Genomic DNA, 14,939 nt, shown 5'->3' on the forward strand with positions numbered 1-14,939 from the left:
ATACGAAGGTTCTGATGCGCTCACCTTAGCACCACAGTTAAAGCAGGCACTGTACTACTTGATACGAACGTTCTGATGCACTCACCTTAGCACCACAGTTAAAGCAGGCACTGTACTACTTGATACGAAGAATGCTGACAAAAATATCATAAACAAGAAAATGTACAGCAGTGAATTGCAGGTGGATGGAATACAGTTCTCAATGGTAACAGACGTCACATTTGCTCCCGACGACACACACTGGCAGTCTGAATACATCTATAAAAAGTAAAACAGTTAAGTTGCACATATTTTAAAGTCATAAATGCATTTTAATGTAGATTATTCGACAGAATGTAGGTTCCAAATAGATACTATTTACAAACTTGGAATTTCAACTTAGGTATATTTCAACGCAAATCATTTACTAGGGTAAATAGAAATTTCGACTTATTAACTCGATTTTGATATCGTAACTAGAAATTCGACTTGCTATCATGTATGGACGTAAATGAATAGGTCCTGGCCAAGTTTAGATATTTTGGGCAGTCCATTAGAATTAAAGAAGATAGCCGGCCAATGTTCACACATAAAAATGTCACTAGTTTAGTCACACACATATTTTAAGGGCCTCTTTGGCAAGAACATATAGTGATACCATACATGAACGTGTACATATATAGGCCCCAGCTACTTTTTGACACCATTACGGGTACCTGGACAGTTTTCGATTAGCTTCGATTCCATACGACTAGAAGATAAACACATACTATATATAGACACAGAGGTGTATATCATAGCTAAAGTAGATCTATTTTAGGTTGATCACTACCTAATCAAATGTCTGCCTACGCTGATCTGTCATAAGTAGTCCAAATATGAATAGTCCTAATCGTTCATCCTTTCCTCATGCCTGTTCTCAAAAGTATCGTGTTTTCTTTCAGTACGTGTAGCATTCTATCGAAATCGGCATGTTCCTACCGCATGCTAAATGAAAACTTTATGTCTCGAAAAGAAACATTGAAAGAAGCGAAAAGGAGTAAAATAAGCGGGTTGTATTTAACGAATAGTAGCTTTCTTACATAAAGTTAACAACCCTTTTTCTTTTTCTATTGTAGCGATATAGTTCTTTACGGGAATATAAGTCTCTGAAAATCTGACGTTCTGGAAAATGTTAAAATACACGTAGATTTGATCTCATTGCTCAAGTCCTAACAGGTTTGATCCCTACAAGCACCAAAGAGTTAGATGTATCCACTTAATGTTTTTACTGGCAAAGAGCCGTAAACATGTGTCAGGATTCTGGATTTCTTTCAAATTTAAAGTCCTTTTACTATATGGTTCAGTAAAATTTACATATGATAACAATGTTCCTTCATAAAGTTTTGTTTCAAATACTTTCAAGCCGTAATTGGTGTTGAACTTATCAAAGTGAAATTGAAAGTTAGCAGTTGTTTTAAACTTCTGTGATGCAATGAGATTAAAAACCCGAAGTGAGGACCATGATTTCTTACCGGCTTTTATACACTTTGGAATATAACATCCACCAATCAAAACAGTAAAATCTAGAAATGCAACAATACAAGATCCGCCAATCAAATGGTAGAAGGATTTCGGGAACCGAGACCATATTGAATTCCAGCACGAAACAGAAATAAGAAAATGAATAATAGTAATGACTGTTGATGGATTTCTGGTTTTTAACAATCATTAATTACAAATAAATACAGATCATGAATTTCCTTATTAAAGTAGAAACAGTAATTAGAAATGTAAATCTTATACGCCAAGTTTGAGGCGGATGGCTCTAGTGAATCTTTTGGGAATAATGAAATTCTAAAACATAGACAAGATTCTGTCATTAAGGTAAGTATTGCATAGTATTATGTGGTTTTCATGTTTAAAATCATCCGCTCTAGTCAGTTTACTCTAGTCTGGCAAGTTCATAAGGTAAGTGTATTTATCATTTGTACAGTTCAATACATGGAACAGGATTTCACATTGTCTCCAGGATTTCCCTGTATAGTTCCATTGTAGGTAATTCTTACCTGAAATGTTCATCTAAAATCACATATCTACGGTGAAATAGTAACATTTAAAATAAATCCGATCCTTACAGAGTAACAGAGCAGACGCTCATGTGTTCTAGAGAAGAACCCGTATCAGATACCCACGATTGCCTACTTACGTTTCACTCATCCGTCCTTATTAATGGAGAGTAACAAAATGGATCGGCCATGGGTATCCGACGATGGTATATAACACAAATAACATGTTTACCTTTTATATCATATTACTTCACAAACCACGTGAAATATATATAAACCAAATTTGTCCATAAATATTTAACAATTGTCAGACAAATTAAGTTTTGGAGAAATAGGGCACGGATGTCAGTCTCACACAGGACTATAGGGAAAACCAGTTTCCCATGAAAGGGTTTGCCGTCTGACCAAGTCCATTCGATGACAAATACAGAGATGTCTTACCTTGCTAGAGATTTCATATTGACATCCAGCTAAACACGGTGAGTAATATTTTCGTCCCTCCCTATCACACACTACTTGGTACACGCTATCGTCACAATGGCAACTTGCACTACATTCTTCATACGATAGAGACGTTACAGGTTCACTGAAATTAGATTTCAACTAATGCGGTTAATGTCTTATACGCCATAATACATGTTATTACTATATAGGAAATATTTGTTTGTTTCAGTGTCAGATTGTAAAAGTTTTCATGAGTGAATACTAGATGCATTATTTTATGGTGTTCATGAGTGAAAGATATTTTGATCTTACATGTAAAACACACAATTTTTCTTTTCATTTCATACCAGTTTAAGCAAATCTGGACGCGACGCAGATGCCGACGGAGACGAATGGGTATTGCAAACACTCTACATGTTTTTTTAGCTCGCCTGAGCACGAAGTGCTCAAGGTGAGCTTTTGTGATCGCCCTGTGTCCGTCGTCCGTCGTCAACAATTTGACTGTTAACACTCTAGAGGTCACAATTTTGGCCCAATCTTAATGAAACTTGGTAAGAATGTTACCCTCAATAACATCTTGGAAGAGTTTGACATTGGGTTATCTGGGGTTAAAAACTAGGTCACCAGGTCAAATCAATGGAAAAGCTTGTTAACACTCTAGAGGCCACATTTATGAAAATATCTCTATGAAACTTGGTCAGAATGTTAATCGTGATAATTTTTAGGTCAAGTTTAAATATTGGTCAAGTGGGGTCAAAAACTAGGTCACCAGGTCAAAAAATCAAAGGAAAAGCTTGTTGACACTCTAGAGGCCACATTAATTAAAATATCTCTATGAAATTTGGTTAGAATGTTAATCTTGAAGATCTATAGGTCAAGTTGTAATCTGGGTCACATATCTCTTTTCTTTCAGTTCTATAAAGTAGTTTCGAAATTAGAAGGATTTCTAAATGGACTTTCATTTGTGTAGATTCCGCCATTTCATTTACCTCTATTAAGCCCTACTTCATTTCCCACCAAGTGCCATATTACCGTAAATTGGCGTTACCGGTTGAAAATGGTGTCTATACAGGCAAGTGAAAACAGTTTAACTAGAGATGATACCTACCCAAGAAAATCTAAGGAGAACAGATTAACTGAAGCCAACATAAAACATTGGTCGAAATAAAAAGAAAAATCAAATTGGGCATTTGTTTAAATCTCTTTGTATCCAATATACAACATGCACACTTTTCTCATGGCTTACACTGACAATTATTTTATACGTTGTAGTGAGGCCCTGATAGAAAGTTTTGTAGTTCATGAAAATAAAGTAAAATAATGCATAAATTCCATTAAAACAATTCTACGAAATTAAGAAACGTTATAAAGTTTTGATCTTTTAGCCAAAGTTATTAATTGTTCTCAATGATGATACATTGGTTTGCACAAAATTTATTCGTTAAAATGTAAAATGTATATATCCAACAATGAGAAATTAAAAAGAAGTTGAATTGGTATCACGTTTGTGTAACAAAGTAGCTAGACTGGTTATATTCATCATTTCAATGAGTCATTTTGAAGCATTTCTCTTACTGCTCAACAGTACTTTGCTGCAAATAATATAACAAAAAGTCATTGTCATCAAATGAAATTACAACATTTTAAGATAGTGGTTGTAATTATAACATTTTAAGGTAGCTGATAGGTAATGGCTCTCTGTTCTTTGTATTTTAAGCAATTCAACATTCTCTGGATGGAACTATCACGATCATTGCTTTCCATGAAAAACGAATAAATGAAAAGGCTTATAGAGATTACTTTTTTTTGGTGAATTTCTTTAAGGTCAACTGCCTTAAATAAACTATAAGGTGTTTTATTCATTGTTGTAAACAAAGTAGCAACATTACTTTACAACTTAAACTGTTTACACAATTTGAAAAAAAAAGATTTTTGTTGGGGCCTCTCATTTACAATTATATAACTTCTTTTATGTAAATTTTTAGTATGGTTTTAGTAAGCTTATAATAAAGAGCATGTCATTCTCTTTCACTCAGATTTTTTCACGAGTTTAGGCTCTTGGTTAGTCTTGGATTTTGACTTTATTAAAAGATAAAAGGAAGTTCAGTATAGGCTCTTTCAAAGTGTTGAAAGTAGACTACACTTACACTACACTCTATTGAATTTATTTAGCTGTGGAGACTTTTGATATAGATTATAATTGAGGAACTCCTAAAATCATTGAATTAAGGTAGAATTCCCTAAAGCACAGAGCACCTTAAAATCATCACAAAGTAGGCCCCCAGGCAATCTTCTTAGTTAACATTTTAATGACTCACTTGCTAGGAAATGTACATTTCTGTCATATTCTTTCAAATAAAAACTATCGAAGGACATCAAAAAATGTTCTGATTGTGATGTAAGTGTTCCAGGTGACATCGATGCCACACTGTGACGTAAGTGTAACAGATGGCACTAATTCTGCACGAACCTTTCTGTGATGTTGATGCTCCAGATAGTATTGATACACACTTATCTGTGATCCTAGTGTTCAGTATGACAATTATTTTCAAAGTGACACCTGTAGATGCCGCATGAACCTGTTTGTAATGTAAGTTTTCCAGGTGGCACAAAGTTCTCTATCATGTGAGTGTTCCGGCACTGATTCAGTGACTGCGCACGTACATGTCTACATTTATAGTGATCTAGGTGATATGAAGCTTTTTTGTAATGAAATTGTTCTAGATATCGATGATTCTGCATGAACCTTTTCTAATGCAAATGTTCTAGGAGAAATTAATCTGTTTATGATTTTGATGTTACAGTTGTCACAGACTCTACATGAACCTGTATAAGATGCTAGTGTTACAAACATGAGCCTGTCTGTTATGTTAGTGTTCCGTGCAACATGATGATGTCTGTAATGTTAATGTTAAGGCTACAGTAATCCGACAAGAACCTGTCTGCGCTGTAAATGTTCCAGTAAGCACTGATGCTGTCATGTGAATGTGTCAGGAGACACTGATGTTGCATGGGCCTGACAACGTTGTTAATGTTCCAGGTGACACTGATGCCGCATGCATGGACCTGTCAACAGTATTAGTGTTCCTGCGGACACTAATGCCGCATGCATGCACCTTTCAACGTTGTTAGTGTTCCTGCGGACACTAATGCCGCATGCATGCACCTTTCAACGTTGTAAGTGTTTCTGCGGACACTAATGCCGCATGTATGCACCTTCCAACGTTGTTAGTGTTTCTGCGGACACTAATGCCGCATGCATGCACCTTTCAACGTTGTTAGTGTTCCAGCGGACACTAATGCCGCATACATGCACCTTTCAACGTTGTGTTTCTGCGGACACTAATGCCGCATGCATGCACCTTCCAACGTTGTTAGTGTTTCTGCGGACACTAATGCCGCATGCATGCACCTTTATCTTTCAGCGTTGTTAATGTTCCTTGTGACACTGATGCCGCATGCATGGACCTGTCAACAATGTTAGTGTTCCTGCGGACACTAATGCCGCATGCATGCACCTTTCAACGTTGTTAGTATTCCTGTGGACACTAATGCCGCATGCATGCACCTTTCAACGTTGTAAGTGTTTCTGCGGACACTAATGCCGCATGCATGCACCTTCCAACGTTGTTAGTGTTTCTGCGGACACTAATGCCGCATGCATACACATTTCAACGTTGTTAATGTTCCTGTGGACATTAATGCCGCATGCATGCACCTTTCAACGTTGTTAGTGTTTCTGCGGACACTAATGCTGCATGCATGCACCTTTATCTTTCAGCGTTGTTAATGTTCCTTGTGACACTGATGCCGCATGCATGAACCTTCCAACGTTGTTAGTGTTCCTGCGGACACTAATGCCGCATGCATGCACCTTTCAACGTTGTTAATGTTCCTTGTGACACTTATGCCGCATGCATGGATCTGTCAGCGTTGTTAGCGTTTCCTGTGACACTGATAGCCCATGGACCTGTCAACGGTTTTAGTGTTCTGTTAGACAATGATACCGCTTGGACTTGTCAGCATTGTTAGTGTTTTAGGAGACACTGATGCCGCACGCATGGACCTGTCAACGTTTTAAGTGTTCCTGATAACATTGATGCAGAATCCATGGAACTGTTAGTGTTGTCAGTGTTTATGGAGACACTGTTGCCGCATGGACCTATCAACGTTATTAGTGTTCCAGGTGACGCTGATGCCGCACGCATGGACCTGTCAACGTTTTAAGTGTTCCTGATAACATTGATGCAGAATCCATGGACCTGTTAGTGTTGTCAGTGTTTATGGAGACACTGTTGCCGCATGGACCTATCAATGTTATTAGTGTTCCAGGTGACACTGATGCCACATGCATGGACCTGTCAGCCTTGCTAATGTTCCAGGAGCCACTGATACCGCATGCTTGGGCTTGTCAATGTTGTTAATGTTTTAGTAGATGCATGGACCTGTCACCGTTGTTAATTTTCCTTGTGGCACTGATGCCGCATGGACCTGTCAGCGTTGATAGTGTTTTAGGAGACACTGATGCCGCGTGCATGGACCTTGCAACAGTGTGAGTGCTTTTTGTGGCACTGATTTCACATGAACCTGTCATTGTTGTTAGTGTTTTACGAGACACTGATGCCGTATGCATGGCCCTGTCTATGTTGTTAGTGAACCTGGTGGCACTGATGCCGCATGGACCTTTCAACGTTGTTAGTGTTTTAGGAGACACCGATGTCGCATGCATGGCCCTGTCAACAGTGTGAGTGTTTTGCGAGACACTGATGCCGCATGTATGGCCCTGTCAGCGTTGTTCATTTTCCTGGTGGCACTGATGCCGCATGGACCTGTCAGCGTTGTAAGTGTTTTTGGAGACGACGATACCGATGCCGTATGCATGGCAATGCCAACGATATAAGTGTTCATTGTTGCACTGATGCCGCATGATTCTGTCAGCGTTGTTAGTGTTTTATGAGACCCTGATGCCGCATGCATTGATTGACCTGTCAACGTTGTTTGTGTTTTATGAGATCCTGATGCCGCATGCATGGACCTGTCAGCGTTGTTAGTGTTTTATGAGATCCTGATGCCGCATGCATGGACTTGTCAACGTTGTAAGTGCTCCTGGTGGCTCTGATGCTGCATGGATTTGTCAGCGTTGTTAGTGTTCCTTGTGACACTGATGCCGCATTAACCTGTCTGTCATATTCATGTTCCAGTCGATACTGATGTCGCATGGAGCTAACTGTATTTTGAGCGAACTAGGTGAAACTAATTCCACAAACCTGTTGACGATGTTAGTTTTCAAGATAAGTATTCCAGGTGGCATGAAACTGTCTGTAATATAAATGTTCCAGGTGACACTGATTCCGCATGAACCTGTCTGCAATATTTGTTTTCAATGTGACACTGATAGACCTGAGTTCCAGGTGAAACTGATGCAACAATCCTGTATGCAACGTTAATGTTCCAAGTGACACTGATGCCGCAGAATCTTTCCGTAATGTATGTGTCCCAGTTGACATAAAGCTGTCTTTAATGTAAGTGTTCCTGGTGACATTGATGAAGCATAAACCTGTCTGTTATGCTAATGTTTCTGGTGACACTAATGCCGCATAAACCTGTCTGTGATATTAATTTTCAATGTGACAATAATGTCTTTGATGAAAATGTTCCGAGACGTCTCATATGCCTAATACAACTATGTGATGTTAATGTTTCAGGTGACATTGATATCGCATGAAACTGTTTGTAATTGATGCCACATGTAGCTGCCTGTAATCTTAATGTCCCTACCAACAATAATGCCGCATGAAGCTGTCCGTAATTTAAGAATTCCCTGACGACACTGATGCCGAACTGAACTGTTTTTTTTTCAGGCGTTATTTGTTACGTTATTGTTCGAGGTGACACAGTGCCGCATGAACCTGTCTGTTTTGTTAATCTTTCTGATGCCACTTGTACTGCATGCCCGTAATGTTACTGTTCAAGTGACCTTTATGACGAATAAACATGTCTTAATTCTTCTGTGTTCTAAGTGACACTGATGTCGCATGAAACAACCTGTCATATTAATATCAAAATGTAATACTGATATTGTATGACGTTGTCTATGATGTAAATGTTCAAGGTGACGCTGGTGCCGCGTAAAAGCTGCCTGTAATGTTAAAGTTCCACGTGTCACAGAAGCTGAATGAATTTGTCTGTAACGGCAATGTTCCAGGTAACTGAGAGAATAAACCTGTCTGTCAAGCTAATGTTTCAGTTAATCAGTTGTTTAATGAAGCTTTCTAGTGCTTTAACTGACACTGATACCGCATGTGACTGTTTATAATGTAAATGCTCTATGTGACACTGATACCGCATGGAACTGTTTGTAATGTAAGTGTTCTAATTGACACTGATACCGCATGCAATTGTTTGTAATGTAAGCGCTCCATGTGACAATGATACCGCATTGAACTGTTTGTAATGTAAGTGATCTATGTGACACTGATACCGCATGACATTGTTTGTAATGTAAGCGTTCCATGTGACACTCATACCGCCTGGCATTGTTTGTAATGTAAGCGCTCCAAGACAGCGTTCCATACGACATTGATACCGCTTGGAACTGTTTATAATGTAAGTGCTCTATGTGGCACTGATACCGCATGGAACTGTTTGTAATGTAAGTGCTCTATATGACACTGATACCGCATGGAACTGTTTGTAATGTAAGTGTTCTAATTGATACTGATACCGCATGCAATTGTTTGTAATGTAAGCGCTCCATGTGACAATGATACCGCATTGAACTGTTTGTAATGTAAGCGCTCCATGTGACAATGATACCGCATTGAACTGTTTGTAATGTAAGTGCTCTGTGTGACACTGATACCGCATGGAACTGTTTGTAATGTAGGTGCTCCATGCGACACTGATACCGCATAACATTGTTTGTAATGTAAGCGTTCCATGTGACACTGATACCGCCTGGCATTGTTTGTAATGTAAGCGCTCCATAAAAGTGTTCCATGTGACATTGATACTGCATGGAACTGTTTGTAATGTATGTACTCTATGTGACACTGATACTGCATGGAATTGTTTGTAATGTAAGCGCTCCAAGAAAGCGTTCCATGTGACACTGATACCGCATGGAACTGTTTATAATGTAAGTACTCCATGTAAACACTGATACCGCATTGAACTGTTTGTAATGTACGCGCTCTATTTGACACTGATATCGCATGGAACTGTTTGTAATGTAAGTGATCTATGTGACACTGATACCGCATTGAACTGTTTGTAATGTAGGCGCTCTATGTGACACTGATACCGCATAGACCTGTTTGTAATGTAAGTGCTCTATGTGACACTGATACCGCATTGAACTGTTTGTAATGTAAGTGCTCTATGTGGCACTGATGCCGCATGGAACTGTTTGTAATGTAAGTGTTCTATGTGACACTGATACCGCATTGAACTGTTTGTAATGTAAGTGCTCTCTGCGACACTGATACTTCATGGAACTGTTTGTAATGTAAGTGCTCTATGTGACACTGATACCGCATTGAACTGTTTGTAATGTAAGTGGCATATGCCACTGTGACGTAGTTTGTAGAAATGACATGGGTACATATACCAGACGTATGTAATCCTAGTGTGCAAGATGACAGGAGCATATAGAAGTCTGTGATTTTAGTTTTCGACATTACATGAATGCATATACATGTCGTTTGTGGTTCTAGTGTGCAAGGTGAAAGGTGCATATCCCAGTCTGTGATTTTAGTTTCTAGATGACATGTTCCATATGTGATTAACATGCTCCGTCGTCTGTGATTCTAATGGGTGTATATACTTGACTTGGATGTCTAAGATGACATGGGTGCACAAAGATGTCTGTAATCCTAGTGTTCGAGATGGTCCATGACCTATGGTCTGTGATTCTGGTGTGCGAGACCACATAGATATACATACCTGTCTACCTGTCTGTGATTCTATTGTTCAAAATTACACTGGTGCATATACCTGTCATAGATTCTAGTGTTCGAGATAACATTGCTTAACATACCTGTCTATGATTCTAGTGCTGAAGATGACATTGGTGCACATACCTATCTGTGTCCCTAGTGTTCGAGGTAAACAGCACGAGTGCATATACCTGCCTGCATTGCTGGTGTTCCAAACATTACCTGTGAACATACCTATTTGTGATTCTCGTATTACAGAAGATTCATGTACATATAGAGATCAGAGGTTGGTGTTTTAGTACCCAATTATATAAATCTGCCTACCGTGTAAATGATCTGAACGCACTTACCTATCTGTAATGTTAGTGTTCCAGACGACAATGTCACAATTTATGAAGAAGCAGGCTTTACTTATCATTGACAAAGTGACGACAGCAATCAGGAATTTTAAAATGGATTGCACTTTTAATCTCCATCGTCTGATGACAAAACCTCCAAACATCTGCCCGAGAGCTGCACCAGGAATCACCAACAGACCTAAAATAGTACGAGGTCTATTCATGAATTGTTGACAATACATGATACTGTCGTAAGTACATTCTTATATCGTACAGAAATTAAAAGTTGTTCTTGCAAAAACATAAATACTCACCATCTTATCTCAACTGATAGGCCGATTTTTTTAAATCTTGTTCTGTCGACGTGTCTGTTCTATTTTCATGAATTTGCTAACTTATCCAATGTAGGTCGTCTTATGATAAATCATAATTGATTTTTTTATAGTACCTTATATCCCAGTATAAAGCTCTTCCTATTGTTTGTTTTTTCTTACAGCTAATTTACCTGTACTGCCGTATACGGGAGTATATTTTGTTATGTTACAAATGTACTACCGTAAACCGCAGTCATACATGTACTACGGTATATCCCAGTATGGTAAACACCATCCTCCGTATGCAAATTAAAAATGTAGTGGACCCCTAAATAAATGCCCACTTCTGCATTTATACATGCATTACGTCTTATTTCAAACCTAGGGCATATAGTACTGTTAAGACAGATTAACCTGTTACTTTATGTTTAACTAAACTATATGAGCCGTGCCATGAGAAAACCAACATAGTGGCTTTGCGACCAGCATGGATCCAGACCAGCCTGCGCATCCGCGCAGTCTGGTCAGGATCCATGCTGTTCTCTAACGGTTTCTCTAACTGCAATAGGCTTTGAAAGCGAACAACATGGATCCTGACCAGACTGCGCGGATGCGCAGGCTGGTCTGGATCCATGCTGGTCGCAAAGTCACTATGTTGGTTTTCACATGGCACGGCTCATATGTAGTAACTGTTCATAGTTTCAAATATGAAACTTAGATCTAGTATACCTCTGAGACATAGTCTTTAGCTTGTATCCGCTTGTATCTTTGTATGTTCGAAACCTCGCACGAGGTGTCTATTTTTTCATTATTAATCGTGAGGAAACCATCAGGTTGGCTTTGTGAACATTTTATTGCTTTATCCAGGTATCAGTTAATACTACAGGCTTTCTGAACAATTTATGGCTTTATCCAGGTATCAGTTCATACTACAGGCTTTCTGAACAATTTATGGCTTTATCCAGGTATCAGTTCATACTACAGGCTTTCTGAACAATTTATGGCTTTATCCAGGTATCAGTTCATACTACAGGCTTTCTGAACAATTTACGGCTTTATCCAGGTATCAGTTCATACTACAGGCTTTCTGAACAATTTATGGCTTTATCCAGGTATCAGTTCATACTACAGGCTTTCTGAACAATTTATGGCTTTATCCAGGTATCAGTTCATACTACAGGTTGGCTTTCTGAACAATTTATTGCTTTATCCAGGTATCAGTTTCATGCCTAAAGTTATGTCCGAAGGAGACATCCGGGGTCTTCCTCCCAACATTAAACACTGTTAAAAGCTGGACAGTTCTTTTGAGACATAAACACGTACTTGTAAAAATTACAGTTGATGATTTTATACTAAACCTCTGAAACTGTTTAGGGTTTACCTACGTAATTGTTTTCCATGGAATTAAAACACTTGCTTTACTTTCATATTTCGCTTGTTCTACTTAAGTTTGTCACTTAGGCAGACAGAATTTTTGGTTCTTGTGAGACATATTTGTGCGAAATATTTTCTACATGTATAGAAAACTTCAACTAAACGGATGCACAATAAACACATATGTAATTAAGATCATATGACATTATGAATTCATTTAAAATATACGAAACTTAAAATGATTCACAATATATGTTCGACATCAAATGATATGTCGGTACTCCCTGTATAAGGTTTGTTCACTTTTACGCTATAGATCACAATAATCCAGATGCCACTGATCATGTGAACTGCAGACTGCAAAGAAGATAAGTATGATATAAATGAAGCACTATCAGTGTGACCAGCTTTGTAAGCAATGTGTAATTTAGAAAGAAGAAAAGAATAATAGATAGATAGATGGATGGATCGACGGAGGGACAGACCGATGGACGGATGGATTGACGGACGGATGGATTGGATGGTACCTACCTATCTACCTATTTATTTGTCTTTCTGTCCGTCTATCTATCTTCCATTCCTGTCTAACCCGTTGCAGGGACGTAGACACTTCTATGCACGTCCATTTTGTAAGGATGCTAAATTCTGCCAATTCGCGTTTTAGCCTAATTAAATTATATTTTCGGCCCGCGGCCCCGTCGAGCGAAAACACGAGAATTAGCAAGTTAAAATGTCGAGAACGCAGGCCGAAACCCCGCAAGGGCGATTTAGTAACTGGTATGTCTGGGGCGCGGTGCAAAAATACGATAATTAGCACTGCTTAAACGTTTAATAACGAGTTTTCGCCTGGTGACCGCGCCCAGCCAAAACACGTGAAATTTACAAGTTAAAATGATGGGTGTTCGGGGTGATAACGCGCTATTTAGTGGGGGCAAGGCGCGGAAACATGATGATTAACAAGATCGCGGGGTGAAGTTTGGTAACTGGATGTCGGGGCGCGGTTCGGAAATACTACGTTTAAGCAGCGCTAATTATCGTGTTTTCGCTCCCCACCCCTGACATACCAGCTACTAATTCTTACCCCGTGATCCCGGTAATTATCGTGTTTTCGCTCCGCTTCCCCATTCAATAGAGAGTTTTCAGCCTGCGTCCTCGCATTTTAACTCGTTAAATCTCGTGTTTTCGCTCGAAAGGGTCGGAGGCAGATAACGCAAAATGGCCGAATTCAGCAACCATACGAAATGGACGCATGCACTGCAAAGCGTATGGCAGGAATGGAAGATAGATAGACGGCCGGAAGTGCTGACAAATAAATAAGTAGGTAGGTACGTAGGTACCATCCAATCTATTCATCTGTCCGTCCGTCTATCCATCTATTTATAGTTTCGATTGGCTGATATAAGTCGTGGCCACGAGTCATTATATTGTGGCCGCAACTTATCAAATTGTGGCCACAATGTACTAAGTTGAGGCCACGATTTACTAAGTTGTGGTCACAATTTACTAACTTGTGGCCACAATTTACTAGGTTGTGGCCACAATATAAATAAAGTGTTGCGGATGTCACCTCTGTGCCACCGTACAGATGACAACGACTGCACGCCCTAGAAGCATCAAGATATGGATAACAAAGAACAAAAATAATTTCATTACATCACCCCGATACTGATAACGCCACATGAGATGTGTGGCGGTACTTCCCATCCAGTGTGAAACTAGTTCCCGTTCAGTCAAGAATTATACTGTGGGATTATTTTATGAGGATATTATTATTTGACTTTAGCTAAAACAATAAAATTGGGATATTTATATGACATAGTTATAAGACTATGTGTTATATTTTTGTGCTAGTAAAAATTTTAATTTCAAATGAAAATGGTTTATTATGAAAACTGAACTTAATTTGTGGAAAGATATTGGAAATAAACTTGTAACTGGATAGTATTTCATTATGAACACTTTAAAAGACTCAGATATTAATATACAAAATAAAGAGACAAAAATGGATCAAAGTTTTTATTGTGAAGACCAGAGTAGCAGCCAAGACAATAATGTGGATAACTCAAACATGTTGACTTTATTTACTGATATGATGAAGAGACAAAATGATATCATGTCTGCTATTGAAAGTATGAAACCAACGAACACAGCAGTGACTGGTTCTATGATAAAGGACACAGCTTTGTCTGGTCCTGTGGCTTCGGATACATCTTTGTCTGGTCCGGTGAGTTTGGATACAGCTATGTCTGGTCCAATGAATAACTGTAGTGCTATCTATTCCTGACTCAGGAATGGTGAGTACATCCAAGAAACAGTCGACCTCAAAGAAACTTTCAGGCAGTAATGAAGCGTCAGCCTCGAATGACTTTCTGTCGAGTAGCGGTGACAATTCTGATTCTGACTCTAAGAGTGAGGATAACTGCGACATTATGTCAGATGTGGAACATTTCTATTTTGACAAAAAAGGGACAGGAGATTGTGTAACTGACAAACTTGCTAAAAATG

The 14,939-nt window shown here is 38.8% G+C and overlaps 1 protein-coding gene across 2 annotated transcripts in view; it reads right to left on the reverse strand.

Annotated features, from left to right (window-relative positions):
- Positions 1 to 14,939, reverse strand: part of LOC123524464 (solute carrier organic anion transporter family member 4C1-like) — a 112,844-nt gene that overhangs the window by 15,196 nt on the left and 82,709 nt on the right. For both annotated transcript variants that reach the window (XM_045302674.2, XM_045302673.2), the window contains exons 8-10: positions 10,759 to 10,945; positions 2,469 to 2,613; positions 86 to 258 (exon numbers count right to left, since the gene is read on the reverse strand). In XM_045302674.2, the coding sequence (XP_045158609.2) occupies positions 86 to 258; positions 2,469 to 2,613; positions 10,759 to 10,945 (505 nt within the window). The remainder of the gene's footprint in view (positions 1 to 85; positions 259 to 2,468; positions 2,614 to 10,758; positions 10,946 to 14,939) is intronic.

The sequence above is a fragment of the Mercenaria mercenaria genome, chromosome 3 (genome assembly GCF_021730395.1).
Source record: "Mercenaria mercenaria strain notata chromosome 3, MADL_Memer_1, whole genome shotgun sequence".
In the NCBI taxonomy this organism is placed as follows: domain Eukaryota; kingdom Metazoa; phylum Mollusca; class Bivalvia; order Venerida; family Veneridae; genus Mercenaria; species Mercenaria mercenaria.